Here is a 24,667-nt window from a genome sequence, read left to right as displayed (position 1 = left end):
TCTTTTTAATGTCATCTCTTCTTGAATTATCAATTGCTTTCAATGTATTTAACACTGAAAATTTATTTTAATTGTGTTCAATTATGATTAGGGAGGAGTATCCAATCAATAATCTAAATATCTTTGCTTTGGGAAAAATTACAGTGAAGGAGTATTAAGCTTCAGACATACCCAGGGGTCAAAAAATCCAATTTTTCCTCTCCTCATACAAAACATTTTAGCAGATGTATTTTTATTTTAGGTTCTAATCATCTCTTTTTTTTTTTATTTGGGATATATTGCTTCTGTAAGAAACTGAGATATTTCTGGGTATTATTTCTACTTTGTAAGGTATTATCCACTTCATTTGAGTACAGAAATACAAATAAATGGATCTTGAATTTATAGAAAGAGTATGTCTCCAACTTCTCATTGTCTGTATTCACCAAGAAAATGTTTAGGAATTGTGATAACGAACAACATTCTGTCCTTTAGGGATATACTGTCTAATTTGTACTAGAATTCAGTAGGACTTACACTATATGGTCATGAATGACATATATAATCTACCATACTATCTCAAAACAATTCTAAAGCTCAAGAGAAGATCCAGGATTGGGAAAAGAAAGCTTACATTAGGCTTCTGGATGTTAAAACAAGTTTTTGTTAATCTCTTCCTTGCTAGCCACATAATAGCAATGCCTGAGTAGTGAAGTATACATGACACACATAAATAGATGCTCAAGGAAGCAAGACAGGGAAGGGAGAAGAAAGGAAGGAAGGAAGAAAAAGAGAAGAGGAGAAGAGAGGAGAGAAGAGAAGAGGAGAGAGGCAGAATTTGAAACCTCAATTAATAATCTTATAATCATTCTCCACATCTGAATTTTGACTGATATTTTCCAGAATGAAACTAAATTGGCCTAACACTACGCGCACACACACACACACACACACACACACACACACACATTCATGTTGAGTAGACTTGAAAATTGATTGATGTTTGGCTTTCTGACACTCTAGTAAAAAATAGACTAGTAAGCATCATAAAAATTAACTTTTTTTTGAAATATTAAATTTTTCAAAAAAGAAAGCTACCAATGCTCAGGCAGATTTTTGTTCACAGTGTACATAGACACTGCGAATATTGCCTTGCTCACATTATTCAATTGTATTCCACAATCTACTTCAGGTATTATTCTCTGTCTAAAATTCTTATGTTAGTCTATTAAACAATATCAGAAGCACAGTCATAAATAATCTCCCCATGATTACTAAAATAAATAAGCTTCTTTTTCCCCAATTTTGATTCTTCACAACCCTATTTGTTCAAATGTAATTCATTTGAAACTACTTTACTATATAAAGTGAAAAAGGCCGGAGAGTCATCATTCATCAGAGAAGTTACATGGAAATGAAACAATACTTCTGCTTTCTTCCATGATATAAAACTGAAAGAAACAAATGAACAAGACAAACAAACAAACAAACAAAAACTCATAGACACAGAAAATAGTATAGTAGTTACCAGAGAGAAAGGGGGCAGAAGATGAGGTAGAAAAGGGTAAAGGGGGTCAAATATGTAGTGACAGAAGACTTGACTTTGGGTGGTGAACACACACTACAATATACAGATCATGTATTATAGAATCATACACTTGAAACCCATTTGATGTCATTAACCAATGTCACCCCAATAAGTTTAATAAAAGAAAGTATACATATAATAAATTAACAAAATCAGTAAGGTATATAATAAAATGTTAAACATTAACTTAAAAAATAGAATTCGGATAATGCTAAAAACAATGACATAATTTAATAAAGCTATGTTATAAAAGTACCTACCACAAGGTGATTTGATCCAATTAAAGGAAAACAAATCAGTATAACAAAAATTACTTCAGGCGACACAATTATTTAAACTTTGAAAATTGTGCATTTTGAAATAAACAGGCACACTGGTAGAAAGCATTAAGTATTTAAAAAGTTTTTAATGCACAGAAATCTGTCAAATGCATTATGGTTTCACTTATTTTGTTACTATTCAGTCTCATAAAAGTGAATGAAATAAAATTTTAAATGATGGAAACCCATGGGCCGATTTGGGTTTCAGTCATTTACTCATATTAGATTTTGAATTATGTTTTTAAATTATAAATAATAGATACTAAAAATTAATAAAATGTTTATAATGTTTAAAGTGGCAGGACACCAAATATATATACATATACATATATATGTATGTATTCAAGAATGTTTTAAAATATTTGTTTCTGTTATTATTATTCCTTGTTTCTCCTCCCTTATATACACAAATATAATATCTAATAAAAGAAAGTTCTTATTGTTCCAAGAAACAGAGGATAAAAAGAGTAAATAATAAGTAGCCCAATAAAGTTCCTATAAAATTATATAATAAATACTAGGGAATAGTTTCAAAGTCAAAAAAAGTAAATTTTCTAAATGGAGATAAATATGTATTATAAAGTCAAATACTAACAATTGTGCAAAGTAATAATATATTTCAGTTTGAAATATTAATTAAACATCTCAGTACATTAACAAAAGAACTGAGAGATCTTTCCAATAAAGTGAGGTAACTGATAATGTAGCTGTTGCTTAGAAAATTGATATATAGATGAGAGAAATATAAAGGAAAAAACAGTGTTTAGAGCATCAGTATAAGGATTATATAATTTTGTGTTTTATATCTTTACTTTAATACACTAATAATTACTATTTGTCTTGCGGTTTTCCTTAGAATACCAGTAAATATTGACATAGAAAACCTAACATACTAGAACTTGAAAAGTACTGATCTTTGAAAAGGAAAAATAAGAAATCTAAGATATTAAGAAAAAAAATACTAGCATTGGGCATTACAGCCAGTTAAAGTAATTTGAGTACATTTGAAATTCAAAAAGCTGATATTTAAAATAATCTGAATATATTTGAAGCTCAAAAATCTTAGAGATAACGAAGCTCTAATTACTACTACTGCTAATAATGCCCTAAGAAATATTTAAGCTTCTTTAAAATGAATGGTTCACTACTTGTGTATTAATTCTTCAGTATAACTAAAAAATAATTTGACAATAATAAATACCAATCCAAGAGAGAAAAAAAATAACTTTTTACTAGTCAATGTTGAAATGGCAGAAAACAATTAGCATAGACTTTTATCAAGTCCATTTATAGAAAACTCACCTGGTTGGCAATCTGCCGTGCGAGGAGATCCATCCTTGATCCTGATTCTGATATCATTTTAGCTGCATAGATGACATCAGTTGTGTGCTTTAGCGGCCCTTTGCCCCTTAAAGTAAAAGATGCATGTTACTTGGATCATGCTAACACACATACATACACATACCAGATTTGTACTCCAAAGTGCTAACCATTAGCTTTACATACTTCAATTATAGATAGGCCTAACTTAGACTTAACTATAAAATGACGAGAGAGAGAGAGAGAGAGAGCGAGAGAGAGAGGAAAGAGAGAGGGAGAAAGAGAAAGAAGAAGGAAGAAAGGGAGGGAGGGAGGGAGGAAGGGAGGGAAGGAGGAAGGAAGGAAATAAAGAAGGAAGGAAAGAAAGAAGGAAGGGGAAAGAAAAAGAAAAAGAAAAGAAAAAGAAAAACAAAAAAGAAAGACAGGCCTGCCTGTTGTGTTAAGATTCAGGAAATACTGCCAAGACGATGGACTCTATTACACTTCATGCTCAGGTATTTCTTATAGTAAATCTCAGTCTAGAAATATTCTTGGAGGGTATGGATACCTCAAGGCAAAGGTATTTTCCTGATTCAAGGAGGAAATGTGTGATTTTAAATATATCTGTTCAGTGGTGTGCTTTGATCAGCAAGTCTTTTAGTCTTGTTCTTTTTAATCCTTTTTTATTGTCTTTCAGTTAATTACATTTTGTTTTTATGATATTATCTCTCCTCCATAATTAATTTGTAATAATATCATAGTTAAGTATGAATATGGAGCTTCACGATCTTGAACTATTTCTCCAAAACCAATTGCTTATTACTGTTTATGAAAGTCGAGCAAGATAAATACCCACTTTGTACCCCAGTTTCCTTTGTACCCCAGTCATTCCTTAGAATGACTCCATGTCATTCCTTAGAATGGAGTCATTCTAAGAATTACAAGCATTAATTTCTACATGTTCAGAATGTTGCTTTAAACACAGCAAGCATTCAATAATACAAGTTGTCATTGTTGTGGTTGTTACTTGAAGACAATCATGGTTCCTAATGCCATGGAATAAAATTTGGGTTCATTTAGTGATTTTGCAAGGTAGTTAAGAAGAAAGAAATACACTTTGTACATTTTTGTAATGGGATGAGGTAGGAAGATATTTGTCTGTCTTCTCTTTCCTCAAAACTAAATAATTACCTGAATCAATATAACTGTTTCATCCACATAAAACCACTTCTCTCTTTATTTATGTCCAGTTCCTAACCCTCTATGGAGTGTCAACACAATGATTATTCTAATCATTTGGGTTCTATTCCTTGTTCCTAGCAGAGAACAGAACCTGAAGGAATTGCTCATTCACACAATTGTTTTGATGCTTCCTTGTAAGTGTGGAGAGTGAGGGAGGTACGGAGGAGAAATAAACTGGTCAGGGTGAGAAAAGGATTTTGAGTGGCCAAAATAGAGTGGCATTAGAAGAGGAGAATGAAAATAATCTTTGTCTATGTCTTATTTATACCTTGGACTGATCTTGAAGGTTGATGCCCTTATGTTAGATCTAATATTTGTTGTTAGAGGAAAAGCACTATGCACTAAGAAGACTATCACTGTGTAGTAATGAAAGACAGAGGGGATTCATGCAACGGGAAATGATCAGATTTTTCTATACCTGAAAATCTGAACACCAAAATCTGTGTGTCCTGTATGCCAAAAAGTCCCTTTCACTGCATTTTTTTTTCCCATGGTGCCTCTCAAATTTATTATAAGCAAGTTTTTCTTGTAAAAATGGAACATCATGTCTAACAAAATGAAAACCCAACCTCAGAGGTTTTTTCTATGCATCTCCAGACAAAGTTAAACTTAAAGCTGTCTAAGTTCTTAAAAGGCAATGCATCAATTTTCAAGGTTTTAAATAACAGACAAAGGTTGTACCTAAGGAGAGCAGCCAATACTCTTAGCTTAAACAATGGACACAGAGTTATATTTAAGGAATGAAGCTAATGCACCTTTCCCCTCCAAATAATATATTTCCCCCATATTAAAACCTCAGACCAATAAAAGAAAATTACTTCTAGCTTTAAATACATAACTTGTTATAAGACCACTATCTTAAATGCATGGAGAACTTAAAAGGAATGATAATACATTATGACAGACCACAATTATTCTCTTCCTCATGTTCCTAATTAAATGTATTGCTTGGCAAGCTTCCTACTGAGTGCCAAACAAAATATACATTTTATAAATGATTCCATATCACACCAGGTTCCAGACGAAGCTGCAATTACTGAAACTATGATAAATTTTTAACATACTCAGCCTGAAATGTACTATGTAATGAAGGCTTTTTAAATTGGGAAATACATTCAAAGGTTGTTTGCTGCCTTCATTTTCATAATGGGTTCTCGGGATCGCCTGTCAGCAAATCGAGTCTTAAATCATTGAGTTTGGATCCTAGAGAGAAAGACATTCAAAGGAGGAGGAAGTAGACAGAAATATTTTTTTAAAAAATTAGAGGCCAGAAATCTTTACTAAATAGTAGTTACAATAATAACCTATCTATTCTCCCCAGAAAGAGGGCAGATCAACTTTTGAAGTAGAGTCAGCCAATTATAGGTTAGAAGGTATAATGGGAAAGGCTGCAATAACACTGTGATGTTGATGCCACTGAAAATTAATTTTATTAACGCAAGTGAAAGGGATGCCTTTAATACTTAATTTATTAGTGTAGCATAAACCTTTGAGTTATTTTTGACATTGGTCCAACCTTGACTCCCATTCCTCTCCCTGTCCTCACCCCGTTTCTGGCACCACCATCTTAATTAGCACAAGTAATAAGATGATATAACTGATCAGTAGCAGCTCAACTAACTAGAATCTGATTTAATAATAGGAAATATCAAATTAGTTTCATGAACTTATTTTGTGTTTTTAAAAACAGAGAATATTTTTGAAATAATTTTGTATTTTCTGCTACTAATTAAAAACAAAACGAAAAGCTTAATTATAACTTTTATACTTTGTAGCCCCTATATCACTGATAACATAATATTATTTCCCGCTTCAAGGTTGAAATCTTCTCCTTTAATCTTCTTTTCTCTTGATATTTTATAAAGGTTCAGAACATAGTGGTTAACTTAATAGAAAAAAACAATGACAGTATATATTTTGTTCCATAAGAGTAGTTAACACATTTAGCATTTTCTATGTGCTAAGCACTATTCAATATGAAAACTAATTTAATTATTATTATAACCCTATGAGTTTAGGAATATTACTATTTTCATCTCACAGGAAAAAAAAAAACTGAGAAACAGAGGTAGTACATTTATTTTTTTTTATAGAAATACACAGTTATTAAGTGTTGAAGATGGAATTTGAACTTGGGAAACTGGTTAATCTGCTTTTAATGACTATTTTATACTGCTTCCAATAAAGCACACATGGTAAAATTAAATTCTTAAATAGACACTGATGGGAGTTACCATGAATGCAACAGAGAGCAAAAAGTAAGGGTTAGATTTAGGTGCTTGACAGTTAGGAGGTCCACCAAGAGTAACTTGATTACACAAAACAGCCTCAAGAAACAACCTAAATTTGTGCCCCAGTCCCAAAAAAATAAAAATATGCTACATGATATAGACTTTTAGAACCATGTCAAATGAGTGAAATAGCATCAGTAGTCTGCAGTCCTGGGATTTTTTTTCTTGAAATATTATTACTTTTCTTCATGACTTATGCTTGTACCTTTCCTCCCCCTCCTTCTCTTTCTAAATTCAAATTGCTAAACTCAAACTCAGCCATTACAGACATCACATGAGATGAGAGATTGCATTTTGATGTTTATTTGTAATATAATAGAACTTTCATTTGAGAGTCTTAGCATTAGACATTTATTTTATTTTATTTTATTCTAACACTTGAATTTATTGCCATAATAAAGTAGAATTAAATGAATATGGACTTTAGTCTGCAAAATACTTTAGTATTTTGTCTGCATCCCAGTACTGCCACTTATTAGTCATGTATCTTTTGGTAAATGACTTAGTTGGTCTGAGCTTATTTTTTCTTCAATAAAATACTGATTGTGATACTCTCCACATGGCAAAGATACAAAAAAAAATCACATATTTTACACAATATTTGGCATATATTATGTGCTCAGCAGATTTTTTTCCCTTGTCCCTTTATAGGTAATGACTTTTTATTTAATAATTATAGTATTTTCCAGACAACATAAACTAACTTGATTTCTTATAATATCCTTCTACTAAGAAAAAAAAACAGTATGAAATATATAAATTCTGTATGTGTAGTCATTATTGTTCAAGATTGTTCTTTGACTCCTTAAAATGAGTTGATTTACATTGAGTGGACAGATCTTTTTTAGTAGTATAAACTTCTCAAGATCAATTATTCAACTTTACAACTATACCATCAAAATTATCTTATAATTATGGCATTAGATAAAAAAGAAAAAATAATTTTCGTGGGGCAACTGAAAAATGATGAGATAAAGAGAGGTGACAGACTCAAGCAAGAACACACTATTTCTCTACTATTCAAATATGAAATTTTAATTAGGCTATTCTCTCCCCCTGGATGTTACTTTTTTTTTGTAAAATGTCATTAAGTTTTGAGGACCCTATAAAATTCCTTGAATAATAGTGAATAATCAGCTAACAATCACCCTGAGTAATCACTTTCCTGAAGAACCTTCAGGATTCAACTCTGAAAAAGGTATTGTCCTATGAAAGAGGAAATATAGTCTGAACACTGTGTGTGTATATATTTTTCATTTCTACTCTTCTCATTCCTTATTATTCAGAGTAGTCTAACAACATCAAAATATCTTAGTCCTTACCTCAATAAAGTTTATTCCTCTCACAGTCCTTACCTCAATAAAGTTTATTCCTCTCACAGTCAAGATGAATTGTGGGGTGATGGGCTACATACCACATAACCACTTAAGAGCTCAAGCCCCCTCTCATTACAAAATAATCTGCCCCTAAGGTGTTATAGCCCTCTGATGGATCCATTCCATTCACACATCTGACACAAGAAGAGAATGATGATTTCATATGAGATTTTAGGGATCAGGATAAAAATTGGAAAACATCAATCCCACCAATATTCCAAGATCCAGACACATAGACTCATGTTACTGCAAAGAAATGTATTCTATTTGGGCACAGGAAGGAAAGAAAACAGGGTTGTATGAACTCATAGCATGTCCTCTGCACATATTCTCAAGGGTGTTATAAACCTATATTTTCTTTTTTCATTTTAGCAACAAAATCTGTGTTCACTGTGAAAGAATCTTTGGATGTCACCAAGTAGGTGGAAAAAATTGGGAAAGTACCAAGGTTCTTCTCCAATGCAGCTGAAATTATAAAACATATATTCTGCCTGGGCAGAAGACCAATTCTATTTTTGTTTTGAAATTGTAACAATGTATATGGTCTATTATTAAAAATAAAAATTATATACCTTTTACTTTGTACATGGTGATAATAGTCTTTTATGTTCAATGATGTATTTATTTATGAAACAAGATAGGACTTATTTTAGAGATCTTTTTAGTGATCAGCTACAGAGAATACTTTTACTGTTATTATTATTGTTGCTGCTCCTGCTGTTGTGGTTATTGTGTGTATGTGTACATGTGTGTAAGAAGTAGAAATTCCCTTCCTCAAATCCAAAAACTAGTTTTTCTAAAAAAATCTGAGACATAAATCTTTTCTTTTCAGTCCTCACATTCCCTAATTTACCCTCTGCTAGTTAGTGTTGTATCAAATCTAAAAACTATAAAATTTAGAGAAGGATTTCATAAATTACTTTTAAGGGTCAAAAACCACTAAACACCTAGGTGAAAGCAGAAGTAAAATTAGAATGAAATCTTTCTTTCACAAAGTTTATTCATTAAGTTGTAGGTAATGACGAGGTAAGCTAGCCAGATATTCTAATTTTTGTCTTTAATAAAACATAAACCTTTTCTAGTTCTTCCTAAATATTATGATTTTACTATTTTTCTGCATAATTTTGTACTGAAAACACACACAACAAACTTCTGTGCTTCTATGTTCCAAGGACTGTTAAATTGCTGTTTCCTCACTAAGTTCTCATACCCAATATTGCTCATTGCTGCATAGTGATGTGCAGGTTGTTCACTGCACAAATTTAAGAGTTGCCTTTCATATCACTGACACTACCATAATTGTTCGTATCACAACTTATGCTACCTTACATGCTCATTCTGCTCATAGAATCTATTATCTTCAACCTATAAACAAGAAAACAGAAGCTTATAAGCTCAACGTTCCTTAACTTTAATCTCCATCATATATGAATACCAACCAGTTGGTCTAAATTTCCATTTTACTTTCAAAGCTGATTAAAAAGAAACCATGTAGATGGAAGTGTCATCACAGGTTTTCTGTTAGCATGAGTTTGAAGCACTGAAATTGAATGGGTAGCTATGAATCAGTGTAATGTTTCATTTACTGCAAAGAAATGTATAAGAACGGGGGAAAAAAATCTTCTTTGATTGAAGTTCTTTTAACAGCAATCTGACATTTCTCCCTCCCTCCTCTCCTCCCTCTGATCCTCCCCTGCCTCTTCATTCTACTTAGGGCTAAAAACAGATATATCTAGGGAAAAAGAAAGTTGCAATTGCCTTTTCTCTCTCAACTGGGCTTTTGACTTTTGACTGTTGATTTAAAAAGAAATGTAGCTTACTGGTGGGAACCCAGGATCGACCATCAGAAGTTACCTAGAACCCAAAGTGGAGACATTAATGCTCATTTGAGAATAGTAGCACTGGTAAAAATTGTCATATATAGGTAGTTTTTTCTAGTGACCTTAGTTCAGGTTTTCACTAATTAAATGTTATTATAGTATCACACCTAAAAATCAATAATAACTAAGAAAAGGACTCCATGTGTAGAAGGATCAAGAGAACAATTGGTACAAGAGTGATGCCAGTTGTGCATTATAGAAGGAACAGTGAGAATTAGCAACTATGCAGCTATCAACTCCAGTTTTTCCTTTAGGTCAACTTAAGAATTTCTTTCCCCATCTACCACACATTAATTTTAGCATGCCTTTCTCTTCCCCTGGGGCTACACATGAAACACACACAATCGTTGAAAGCACATGACTCTAGCACGGGCAAGAAGATGGGAGGAGTTCAATTCGGGGAAAAATGGGGAAAGTTTTTCAGGTGATTATTATATGTATCATTTTCTTCTTTGACACCTACATGCCTTGGAAAGTCTGGAACATGTTTTCATAAGACATTCAGAAACTATAGCCCCTGCATACTTAAAGGGGTCATTTAGGGATATTACAGTTAAGCTCTCTTAAGAAAACTTTGGTAGCAATTTTTCAGTGTAACTGAAATAAGGAATAAACTTCTTAGTGGTGGCTCTCTGGGCTCACATGGGTAGTGAGGATTGACAAGGAAATCCATTTCCCATCTCTCATGCATGGGAAAGTAACCTCTCCAGCACCAGCCCTCCCCCATCTCCTCTCCCCCTCAAAAAGACCCTAAGTCATTATTTAGCGATACCTTTTCAGGCATAATGGGAAATCCGTACTCAGCGCCAACACTTGAAAACAGGTCTTTTCTTACCTTTTACACATTACTTCTCTGAGTATGTACATTAATCAAAGCCAATGTACTGTAAATACAATTGCACTCTCTGACTGTAGGACTCCCTCTTATTACTGTTGGCAGTGGCCTCAGCATTAATCATATACATGATTGGTTATGGAGCCTGGACATTTTTCCCAGCTTCCTCTTAAACCACTGTGATATACTGGATACTCCTGCTCTTTTAATATCCAGACCACATTTTATGGGCTCAGAAAATAACCATTTTTAAATCACGAAAATAATATAATGAGCTTTTATTATTTAGCATTTGATAGTCTTAAAGCCTACTTACCAACTCACTCTAGTCAATGGACCAACATTATCCTAAGATTCAGTAAAAGAAACATATGGGGGTGAAAGGGCCAATAACTTAGTGAAGACTTATCACAGTTAATAGATTGGGTACAGAGACAGTTCAAGGGTCTGGCTTGCCACCAGTATCCAGTCTTGCTATTGTTTCTGAGATGATAAATACTACTAGTATATCTTGGCATGGCCTCTCTCTTCCAGTCTAGTCAGTTTTGGCTACAGTTTATTAAATACCAGGACACTATAATGTAGCTTAATATTTTCAACTGCTTATCCAGAATGACTGTGATTTGATATAAACTCTTTGATACAGCTAGTGTTCATGTTAATGTGCCACTATTTCCACTCTCCTTTGATTTACATGTTTTACTGAATTATTGTGCAGTGACCCAAAGCTGATTTTTAAAAAGAGGGGCAATGCTTTTAAAATTCGAATAAAATAATCAGCTCTAGTTCAGACACACACATTATTTTTTACTTTGTCCTCCTGTCAGTCCTAATACCCAATTATGTATCTAATGCTATCTGAGACAACATACTTAATATCTCATCAATTAAAAGAAGATCAAAGTTGTATATAAAACAGTAGTCATCCAGCATCATGCTCAACTCTGTGATACACCCTCATGTCTGTATGTACTGGTTTTTGTCCTAAAAATCTCTTGCTTTAGCATAAAATAGACTCATAAATAGTTTAGTCTGGAGGATCACATGTTAGTATCAGACCGAGTTATGTTAAAAGACTATAATATAGTTTACAATTCTGTGTTTAATAATTTATTTCTTATTCAACCAAAATTAAAATTAAAAGACATAGAAAAGGAAGTCAGGGCTTAGAATTTAGTCCTTCCTTTCTTCTACTTCCTCCTCCTCCTTTTCCTGCTCTTTTGTTGTTGTTGTTGTTGTTGTTGTTACTTTCTATACTATTTTGCTCTTTGTTAAATGTGAGTACTCTGGCACTGCGCTAGCAGTGGGCTTTGGGTCACAACATTAGTATGTACTGGACCACAGATCTCCTCTACCTTTTTCTACAGGGGGTCTATTTCATTCAAGGTATATCAGTTCTCTCCTTCTGAAATTAGGACTCAAAGGTTTTCCAAAGTTGTTTTGAAAACTTTAATAATGGCCTGAGAGCATATTGAGATGGCTGCTTTTCTCTCTTGCCTAGAACTCCTCCTCACACCTCAATGTTTCATTTTTTTAAATGTTTCATTTAAAAAAAAAAAAAATATGAGATCCTGGGCTTCTAATTAAGTAGGGTAATTCAGAAAGAAAAGAATAGGAAACAAGGAAACTGATGGTCACGTGATAGGATGGTTATTCTGAAAAAAATCCAGATTTTTCAGTTCTCAGGAGGAAGCTCATAAAATTTATTTCTGTGGCTTACATTCTGGTACTGAATAACTTCTTATTGATTGATTGATTGATTTTGTTGCCCCAATAGAGGGGAAAAAATAATATTTCCCACAGGCTAAACTCATTAAGATTATGACTATTCCATGGGATCAATTCCAAGAAGGCTAATATACTTATGCCAGAAGCTGGCATTCTGAAGATGTCTCCTTCTTCACATTGAACTTTTGGTGCTTTAAACAGAAAAATATTTGTAGTTTTGCCAATTAGGTTGCTTCAGGGCCCTTTTTCAGCCTGCTCTGTCAAGCACAGAACGAGATAACACGTTTTACTTTCATCCTCTCTCTATATATATTTATCTATGCTACATGTATATTATTGTGCTAATAAATTATGTATATTATAAAACAAATATAGAAATATTAATTGCAGAAATACATTTAAAGCTGAAAAAACTTTTAAATATCTTGCTAATTATATTATCATTAAAAACAATCTTAGGACACAATATTCCCTTGAGAAATTTAACATGAGTATTAGATTATGTAAATCCATAGTTCATGCAGTTTTCTTGATAATAAATTTTATTGGCCTAGTTCCTATCAGTTTTAATGAGATCATCCTCGATTTTACTTTGTAATGTGGCTGACCAATACCTTTTACTAGAAATAAAGAGAATTGTCAACTTTGACAATTTTTTCTTCCTTTGGCCTTCTTTTTTAATTATTAAATCACATTATTTTTCTGAAAATTTTAAAATGGATTCTATTTAATGAAGTTTAGCTTAGTTAAAACTAGATAGTATAGTTTATAAATCTAGTTAACCAGGCACATGTTAATTGTGGGATGTTTGAAAGCTACTGGACAAGTAAAGGTACCATAATCAATCTTTCCAGACTGTAGAACTCTCTTGTCTGAGATATGCAGTATAAGAGAGTACCAGTGTCAATCATATATTGAATACTGGTTAAGAATATAATTCTTATTTTTTGATAACAAGCATAAATAAAATGTCAAATATTTTTTCCCAGTCTCCAGTAGAATATCTCAAAGCCCCACTTTGAACATTACTATTTAAAGGTAGAGCTCAAATGATATCTTTTCCAGAAAGTTTCCTGTTCCCCAAAGCAGGAAATACATATTTGGTTCCTCTGAACATTTCTCTCATTTTACCTTTACCTTTCATGAGATTATCACTACTTTCTGCCTCAGAATTATATATACATGTCTTAATTCTTGAACTTGACTCTAAGCTAATTGGGAGAATGGCCCATGAATGTTTCTGCTTGGATTTCCCAGAGCACCAAGAGATAGGATGAGCAGTAGGGAGAACAGACATGGACTTACATATCATAGTTCTTCCAAAAATTTATGTTTTAAGAGATCAATCAATTCCCTGCCTCACTTGCAAATATACTTCATGATCTGAACTTTTATTTTGTATCCTTTCCTCTATTAGGTATTATCAAATAATAGATTACTAGAAGGTATAAAAGAGAAGAGCTAGAAATAAGAAAAGGGTATTTCTTTAAAGGTTCAAAACAAATGTCAGATTCACAATGAATAATCACCTATGAAAACTGAAATTAGGCAATGAATGATTATCCTAAGATACTTTGTATTCTAAATTTCAAAAATATGCATGAATATACCCTCAACATATACTAATCTATATTTTCCTTCTTTCTTTCTGAATTAGTTCCAAATAAAAACTATAAATGACCATATACCAGGTTTTATTACTCTTCATTTTAGATATTAAATATGAGAAGAAACCGTTATGTAAGTTTAAGAATAACTAAAAACCATTTATTCCTGTGAACACAGATCTATAGCAAAGACAACAGGAATTATTTTTAGGGGCTTTTTAGAGAAGCGAAGAACTAAAGGTGAAAGATAAACCCAAACTGAAAACCAGAAAACATTATTACAAATAAGAAAAAAAATGTCCAAGAAACAAATAAGGAAGTTATTTTTAAACATAGCTATTATATCTAGAAACATGGCAGATACTTAAAGGGCCGGAAATTGTAGATTCTATTCTGTCTTCTGAGAGCTGAGCTTAGGCATCCTCTACAGTTTTTTACATATTCAGATGGCTCTCAAGGATCACCAAAGTGAGATTAATGATTTAATTTTCTTTTCAAAGGTTATGTTCCCACTATTAAGCCATGCACATGATTACTAACTGTAGGGAAATTGTACCAGGTCAGGCTGGTGGAAATGCAGAAGTTTAAGCCAGACCAAATTGGATAAAAGTAAAGGGCAGTCAAGTAATTTGCACTGAGGATTCTGAAGGTCATATCCTATTGCCAGAAGGGAACTTATTGCTAGAGTCTGTCTATGGGAAACAAAATTTCATATCAACCACCTGAGAGGAGGTTCTTAGTAAGCATGAGCATATGGTCTTGCCAGTTTGTTTTTTATTCTCAAACATAGGCCTTCCTTCTTCTGTCTTTAACCAAAAAATTCCAGTTTTCTAAGGTTCTTTTGGAAAATCTATCTCACTTCCATGAAGGGTGTCAATTAACTCATACATTTAAAAAATAATTATTGATTATTGTTATATATGAAGTGTCTTGCTAGGCAATATCGTAGATAGAAACATGAATAAGGCATAGCCTTTGCTAACTGTTACATAGAATGACTGGATAGAAATTTCACTCCCATTGAAAGACAGTGTGAGAAGACTGCCTTTCCTAATATCTTTAGTTTTGTGGATGCAAAAGTAGAAAAGTAGTTCATTCAGTCATCTGTTTATTCATAAGTTTATTCATTAAATATAACTATTGTGCATTTTAACAACAGAACAGGATTTTTCCTAGGCATCTGCATCCTTGAAGCTTGAAATCTAATAGAAATACAGTAAAGTTAACAAAAAAAGAAGCATAATAAGGCTGCTTTATTAAAGCCAAGCTAGGGAGGAAGAAAATAAGTAAGTGGTAAAACACCTGATAGTACCCTCAAGATTTAGGCATATCTGGAGAAGCACAGTGTTCTTATCACAACTCACCTCTATTATAAAGAGAAGACAGCATGGACAAATTGAGCCAGCTTAGATAATTACAGTGACAAGCAGCAGATAATAGAGGGAGGAATTTTAAAACACTTAAGGCAAAATTTGAATGACAAAGTAAGGTGTCAGAATTGATATTGTGCAAGATAGGTTGTGGTAGTCTGATGGCTTTATGGAAAGGGAGAGAGGAAAGAAGACTAGCATTAACTTTCGTATTTCAACCTTCAGTTAAAATTAAATTTACAGTAAGATGATATTTGAGATTTAATACAGAACTAGATGTTTCAGTATTTAACCATGATTATGGATTAAAATAAGTCAATAAATGGAAAGAGGTATAAATTTTAGAGTCATAATAAATTTTGAAACACTCACTATAGTTAAATTTCCATCACCTAAAAGTGTATGCATGTGTGTGTGTATGTATGTGTGTGTGCTATTTATATATGCTATTTATATATGCTTTTCAAGAAAAGAGAATATATTAATCTCAACAGTTTAGTATATAATAGACCAGTGTTCAACAAAGTTTTTGTCAAAAACTATAAATCTGCGTAACATAGATATATGAGTATCAATTAAAATTACATTCACTGGATTCCAACTATCACAAATTTTAAAATAGTGAATCCTAAATTATGTGATATATATACATGTATGTATTTTATACAGACACACACATACTCCAAACATACACAGACCACATCAGTATTTTGTTAATGTACTTTTAACTAATAATTTCAAATATTCATGCAATAGACTTTGCTTTCAATGAAAAAGCTTTCAAAATTTTAAATAAAAAACTTTTCTATTGAGAGAAATCATATCAGCATTTGAAATTTAGTAAAACAAATAAGATAAAGTCACGAAACTTAATTTAGGCATCACATTGTAAAGGAAGATGACCAAAATTTTTAAATTTACATTTTGGGTTAGCTGTGTTTCTAGAACATCTGTTATACTATTATGGCAGGTGTTTATTAATATGGATGTCTAATCAAATCTCTTGGTTGCTAATAGCTTGGCAATTCAACATCTAAATATTGTCAAAATCCTTGATTATATGCTAGAAACTGTTGATAATTGATTCAAGACTGTTTCTCTTGACTAGATTAAAAAACTAGAGCCTTTCCTGTGTACCTTCTTTTAGAATCTCAATATTTTTCTGAAATTTCTAAAACATTTCAGTAATGAGAACTTGTGAAGGAATAGAGCCTTTTTTATAAGCCAAAATGTGTCTTTCTTTTTTTGAGAATTGTGGAGTTTATTCAATAGGTACAAATGTTTAGAATATTACATACATCCAAAAGGCTTTTTAATAGAAAATATTGTTTGAGGTGCATTTAATCAAATTAGATATTCTAACATTATCACTACTAGTGTCTGTGGAGTAAAGGTAACATTGATTTTCCCATCTCATAATTTTAGTAAGATGTGTCTTAAATTAGACCTTTTATTACACAAAAACAAATTAAATAATCTTAATACCATAGGCTGGAAGTGAAGTGAGTTCATAGCATGGCAGTAACAAAGTAATATAGTTATATATATAAATGTGTGTGTGTATATATATATACACACATACATATATGTGTATGTGTGTGTGTATATATATATATGTGTGTGTGTGTATATGAAGCAAGGAGAGGGGAGGGGAGAGGAAGGGAGGAGAGAGAAACTTATGAAAAACTCTTTTGTGTGCATGCAAGCTCAGATTATTTTTATTAAAATTATTTAATAAATTCTGAGTACTACAAGTCAACAAGAAGCAATTTGGTTCAGTAGCTTTGATGAATGACATTTATATTGTAGACCCCAAACTAAAATTCACTTTTGAATAATGCAAAGGCATGACACAAGTCTCTAGGAAATTTCTGTAGTAATAGTATTAAATGAAAATCTTTGAAAGTCTGAAACTCAATAATTATAGATTCTGAAAGTGTAGAATTTATTTCCTCAGCATTTTTTTACTTCTATTACTTCTTTGAGAATGTTTCCCTTTTTATCTATAATAGTTGGATATGGCCTTAGTCTAGTAACAGCATTGTCCAATAGAACTGTCTATAATAATGGACATGTTCTCTATGTTATCGATAATAACCACTAGAATCATGTGGCTATTGAGCATTTGAACTGTGTCAAACAGAACTAAAAAAAAAGAATTTTTAATTCTGTTAGTTTTAATCAATTTATACTATTTAAATATCCCCACTTGCCTAGGGGCTACTGTTTGAGATGACACAGGTATAAATAATAATGTATGACTCTGATTTAATAAAATTTGCTTCATTAGAGTTTCGAATAATGATAAATTACTTGCACAGATAGTTGTGCTAGGATTCCTGGATTTTTTATGTATGGGGGAAAAAATAATCAGCATCTAATAGACTAGCGATCTTTCTAGACATTGTTTGCTATGTTAGAAATGAAGCCACAATAGCAATGGACATAGTTTATTAGAGTGTAAATATATTAAGAATCTTTTTCACATGACCTAGATCAGGTATTGATAGACTATGGTTTACATGACAAGTTCAGTCCAGCATCTCCTTTCTAAATAGAATTTTATGAAAACACAGCCATACCAATACATTTATGTATCATCTATGACTACTTCTGTGCTATGACAGCAGAACTGAGTAGTTATGACTAAAACCATACAGTCTGCAAAGCTTAAAATATTTTGTATCTGGCCCTTTATGGAAAAAGTTTGCCAACCTCCGACCTAGATGAATGATTATATGATAAATGTTAGAATAAAATCTCTCTCATGAAGTATACTTTTCTCAAGTAATTCACCATGTGTAAAGTATATTACATAATATATACAATATATTATGTTTATATGTAATTTGTGATATATGTTATAATCTATAGTTATGTATGGTACATGTATATCATATATAGCAATTTAGCAAGTGAGGTATTAAATTCTCAAATATATATATATAAATAAAATAATTTATATATATATATATATAAATTATTCACCAAATGAATCCCTGTGGGTTTTCATCCAATTTCATGGTAATTTTGATACACGATCATTTATAGCATTGGTTTTCTAGTTTATGTGAAAAGGATAAGTTAACTTGTCTCTGTCTAAGATCTTGGTGATCAGAGAGTCTTAGAGCTAGAGTGAAACATGAAAGTGTATTCCAAACTCAAGTTAAAGAGAATAGCCTGAGAAGCTGTGATATGCCTACGTACACAGAGATTACAATCAGTTAATCGAAGTTTATTTATTGAGACACATCTATTGATATAACCACTCAGTTATGCTTATGTGCTCTACAGAATTCAGGAACATAGTACCTTTGGAGCTTGGGATGCAGCCTGGAAGGGAAATCCTGAGAGCTGTCACTGTGATTGTGCTATATGTGACATCTCAGTCAAAAAGGAAAGGGAGTCTTCAAATTAGATTCCCTTCTTTGTTTCTGTAGTGTATTTCAGGCCATGAGCTTACATTAGGACACAGAGGAAAACGGCATGCACCAGGGAAAGCTTATGGTATACCATTTAATGATAGAAAAAAATGGCAAAAATCTAAATGACCTATGTATCCCATAGGGTAGATTGTAGTTGCCCAATTTAAGCACTTGGATTTTTGTTTGTTTTTAACATTAATTTTGAGTTGTTCTGAAGACTTACTCCAAAATAGAAACAGCCCCAATTAAGTTACAATGGTCTAAAAACAAGTCTAATTTCATTGGGATCCATTTAAAAATTTTCCTACAATGTTAGAAATACTCAATTAAAATTCACTTTCTGACCTCAATAAAACTCATACTTTTTTTTGTTTTTCTACAAAATCTGTATCAAAAACAGACATCCCTGTATTATTAAAGACAATCTGAAATATTTATTGGATATGTTTTAAAGTAAAATATAATGGCATTATTTTCATAAAATATTTTCAAATTAACATATAATGACAGAAATGGATATTTCAAATTCTAGATTGATAGAGCTTTTAACTTTGTCAGAATAATCTTCCCATACCAGATGCTTAATTAAAAATTAGTATGTCAACTTAAAACTTTTTCTCTCCTCTTTCAGCCTAGCAGTACAGTCAGTTTACAATACAATTAAGTACACATTACAATCTTAACTATACAGATTCCTCAACTACATTTTTACTTTTTTCAGAAATGTGTATGGAATTAGATCTCTGATCGGATTGTGGCATGCAGAGGTACTCAAAAACAGAACCAACCAGTCATTTCAATTAATTTTAATGTACAACCAAGAATATTTTAGAATGACTTCTTTGCACTTTTCAGAATCATTGTTCTTATCTCAGTGCAGTACCTTATTATGAAATCAGTCCTATGAAATCAGTCAGTCAGATGGGGATAAAGATGACACAAAAGCCTTATCTCCATATTTTATTATTTCAGAGCCAGCTTTGACGAGAACAACCAATGGAGAGGTTCCAAGCAAAGCTCACGATAACCAGTAGTATGTACTATATGTAGCAAGGCTTAGAACATTGGCTCTGGCATTTCTGTCAGGAGAGATAACTAAAGCTCTCCATGTATTCTTTAAGTTTTTACATCAGCAACTGAAATATTATAAAAGGAATACTATTTAAACTGCAAGGAAAGTTAGAAAATTTTGTCAACTAATACCATGACAATGAGTTGGTGAATCAGGGCTAGTGATTTCCAGCAGCTAAAGAACTTCTAAACCTCTAATGTGTGAATAGGCACATAAACAGGAGACAGTGTGGAGCATCATAAATATCGCTTTAATCATGGTGCTAAACATAACAATTGTTAACTGACAATATGCTATGCATCAAATTTCTAGTTTGACAACTGAAAAAATGACCTTTGTTTGTGGTTCTGAATGACATTTATAAATATTAGGATTATGGTCCATTAATGGGTTGTTTTGGATTAAATCTCTAAAAATAATTCCATTTTCTCTCAATAATTCCAATTTCTCTCAAATTATATATATATATATGTATATAATTTGTTCTTATATCCTATCTAGCCTTCTTTATCTCCATTGAACTAATATTAAAATGGTTAGATATACAAAAGTACATGTGCTTGGGACATAAATCTTTTGTATCATCTTAACTCCTTAACCACAGAGAGTATGATTAGTTCTGTAGAGATCTATTCAGTTGTACCTCAGAAAAAAGTTTAACATGATTCAATAGTTGTCATGTTATATACAAATTACAAAAGACATACATACCTACAGTCATACTGCCCAAGTGCTTATCTAACTCTGTATTTGGAAATAAAGTTAATTCATTCTCTCTCTCTCTCTCTCTCTCTCTCTCTCTCTCTCAATCTCTTGCCCCCCCCCTTTCTTTGTTATGGTGACATTAGTTAACAAAATCCAGTAAGTTTCAAGGGTACAATTTAACAGTAAGACTATATTAGAAAAATATTGCACAGTGTGTTCACTGCCCATAGTCAGATTTCTTTCTGTCACCACATATTTGATTTCTTTTCCCCCATCAACCTCCCCCTCCCCCTCTCCCCTACCCTCTGGTAGCCACTAGTCTATTGTCCATGTCCATGAGTCTCTGTTTGTTTGTCCTGTTCGTTTTTTGCTTGTAGGTTTATATCCCATATATAAGTGATATCATGTGGTTTTCAACTTTTTACGTCAGGCTTATTTAGCTTAGCATGATTATCTTGAGGTCCATCCATGTTGTTGCAATACAAATATATACAAGCACTCTTATAGTCTGACAAAGAATGAGTGTAGAAGTGTTGAGTATATAAAATTGCCTATTCTGAACCAGTAGAAGTCTTTTTATTCACTGATTTTTAGTTCGGTTTCATTCAATGTAGCACTACACTACTTTATTAATTTGTTTTTGAAAGTATATACCAATCATCACATTTAAGGAAGGATATTATTCATGTGAACACTGTGGAAGCTTTGGGAATTTTTTTTTTTTCTAATATAGCTTTGCTATTATTTTGAAAGAAAATAATCAGTCACCCAGAGATGAACATTCAGATTATTTAATGAGAACAATTATGACATCTAATTCACCAAAGTCATTCTTCATGGGCTCTCACAACTCATGGAGTACAATTATATTACAACATGCTTTACTTCATATAATCAAGAGCTCTGTTTTATATAAAATGCTTCATTAAATCTAAACCCTTTAACTGCAAACCTTCAGAGAAATATTAACCATTTCTCACATAATCACCCTGGAAGAAATATGGAATTTTTAAAAACAGGAATTACCTTCCCTCTCTCTAAAATGAAAGGGTTGAACAGAATAATACTAAGAGAACTTCTAGCTCTTAGATGTTATAATTTTATGCCTTTTTTTTCTTTTAATAAATAATTCTTCAAAATTAAATCAAATACATCTTTGGCTTTAAAAGGAAATTATATAACAATAAATAACCAATCACAATTATATTTATAGTGAAAAGTACTTATTTTCTATATTTGTTATAAAGAAAATATGTTTTCAGATATCTGAAACCACTTAAGAAAATAGCCACACAGATGACCGACCATATGGCACTAATAAATGCATAACCAAGACAGACATGAAACATTTTATATTTTAACTAAACTGCTAAACTAATTCATGAAAATCTCATATATTACCTATTTAGCTGAGAGTTTTATTGCAGAGAAATTGTGTCATAATTAACAATTAACATAGGACCAACAATTCTATTTTATGGATACTTCTCAAACAAATTAAGAATGATGAATTACCTTTCATCCACATTCAGTCACAGCTCCATACAATTACATGTAGGGGAAAAAGTGAATATCTTTAATTATATAAAAATGACTCAATCATCTCTATAACTAGTATTTACACAGAAGATCAATAATTTTTAAACTATCTTCCACTGAGGTGACTGGATATCCAAGAATATGGGATATAGAAGTGGGGAAACCAAAAGGATCCAATTTGGAAGAGCTTATGCCTCCCACTGCAATATCTCCTAGTTCATCTTCATTTGTTCACATTCGTATGATGTAACTATATCTACAGTTTTGATTTTTTTAAAGATTCCAATGATTTAGAAAATTTTTCAAAATTCTGTCAGTGAATATATTAAATAATCTAAATAAATATAAGACTACAGAAGATATAGGAGAAAAATGGGGCAACTCGTAAAAGACAAAAAGTAATAGCTATTCAAAAAAAGAAAACAGGCATAATAAATATATTTTAAAATGTGTTAGTATAATTGACATTAGTGTGCCTTCCACATCTACAAAATTAATAAGGTGAGATAGAAATATTTATTTTGTTAAATTTCTGCCTGGAAATGGAAATATTTTAGCATAATTAATCCATTAGCGTTTTCTACATTTTATCAGTGCAGTATTGTAATTAACACAGTATTACATTCACTACTAGTTGAAGAGAAATTTATTTTCCTCAGAAGAATTACAAGGAAAAGAGATGGAGTTATCTAATCCTACTGGACTTTCAAGCATTCAGACTTCAATAAAAAACAAGACATTTACTTCAAAACTTCTCTTCCTCCATTGCAAAGTACTCAGAAGCAAGGTAGTTGAACATGATTTTATTTTTTTCAATTATGTCAGTAAAAATGGCAAATGACACCAAAATGAAAAAACAAAAAACAAATTCTACTATCATTTTAAGATTTATAAGAGCAATTTTATTTGGAAGGAAGGCATAGTCTGCTTACATCTATCTTAGAAGGCTAAGAGCAAAATTGTAGGAGTATAGACTTGAGCTAGTAGAAATGAAGGAAGGCTTGGCCAGATGGAAAGGAGGGTGGGTACAGAGCACATTACTTATTGAGTTGCTCTGGAAAAAGGTATCTAATTTGATGAAAACAGAGGATTTCCATGCAGAGTGTTGAACAAGAAAATAGGAGAGTAGGAGAGGGACTTCCGGTCAAGACAGTGGAGTAGGTAAATACTATGCTTGCCTCCTCCCACAATCACATCAAAATTACAAATAAATTATAGAACAACCACTCTTGAGAACCTCCTGAAGATTAGCTAAACAGAATTCTTATAACTAATGATGTAAAGAAGCAGCCACATGGAAACTGGTAGGAGGGGCAAAGATACAAAACATGCTGGTCCCAAACCCACATGTGGTGGTAAAGAATTGGGAGGAATATCTCCGAATTGGAGGGCACCCCTGAAAAGCAAGGGGCCCCAGTCTCATACTGGGATCCCCAGCCTCATACTGGGATCCCCAGCCTAGACCACCAGTGCTGGGAAGAGGAAGCCTCATATATCTTGCTGTGAAAATCAGTAGGAATTCCATCTGGGTAAGATGGAAGTTTGCAAGAGAGCCAGGCAATTCTCTTAAAAGGCCAGCACACAAACTTACTTGCTGACAGATGCACTTGCTCTGAGCTAAAGCACTGGGCAGCAGCTCAAAAAGTGCTACAGACATACTAGCGAGAAACTGAACTGTCTGGCTTCAGGATGAGGGCTGGAGGGGCAGCTCTCTCCAGAACTAACATGCTGACAGGCTCCATTGTTCCTTTGTTGAACTCTCTCCCCTTGAAGCCTATAGGAACAGTAGGCACCAAATCTGAGTCTCCATTAACCTGGTTAACATTCACTGTTTTCCCTGCTCTGATGATTCTCTGAGATCCCGTCTCACCTAATTCACTCACCCAGTCCAAAGTTATTTCGGAGGCTAAACCACATAAGTAATTGTCATAGGGCAGTGCTGTGGCTATTCCTAAAATCTCTCAAAGGACCACAAATTGCAAAAAAGCAGCGGCTGGTCTGGGTGTGCTGTGTACCTCTTGCTAAGCAGTTTGTAGCCTGCCACTAGTGGCAGCTAGCCTCAGTTAAGAATATAGCCTTTCCCAGGCAACTCCAAGCTCAGCACAGGCAGCTACCAACTATAGATCACTTTGTAACTACTACTAGGTAACTCCGAGCTAGGCACAAGCAGCAGCTGACCTGGGCCTGCACAGGAGTCCCTTCCAAGAGGCCCAGAACCAACACACCCAGAGACCATCTTCAGAACATATCAGAGTACCACCCAGTTAGTTCCACAAACAATACACCCAATCGGTGGACTTGGCAGACACCAAAGTCCCATTAAGCAAATTCTGCTCCACAGGGTCAGTCAGCCCCTGCCCAACAGCTACTCCACTGTAGTCACAGCCAGTCCTCAAAACCAATCAGCCTGA

At 32.8% G+C, this 24,667-nt stretch overlaps 1 protein-coding gene across 3 annotated transcripts in view; it reads right to left on the bottom strand.

Annotated features, from left to right (window-relative positions):
* Nucleotides 1–24,667, bottom strand: part of CTNNA3 (catenin alpha 3) — a 1,366,626-nt gene that overhangs the window by 61,487 nt on the left and 1,280,472 nt on the right. For all 3 annotated transcript variants that reach the window (XM_036222548.1, XM_036222546.1, XM_036222547.1), the window contains exon 16: nt 3,190–3,295. In XM_036222548.1, the coding sequence (XP_036078441.1) occupies nt 3,190–3,295 (106 nt within the window). The remainder of the gene's footprint in view (nt 1–3,189; nt 3,296–24,667) is intronic.

This window comes from Rousettus aegyptiacus, unplaced genomic scaffold (genome assembly GCF_014176215.1).
Source record: "Rousettus aegyptiacus isolate mRouAeg1 unplaced genomic scaffold, mRouAeg1.p scaffold_m13_p_6, whole genome shotgun sequence".
In the NCBI taxonomy this organism is placed as follows: Eukaryota; Metazoa; Chordata; class Mammalia; order Chiroptera; family Pteropodidae; genus Rousettus; species Rousettus aegyptiacus.
This window is presented reverse-complemented; position numbering and strand designations above follow the sequence as displayed.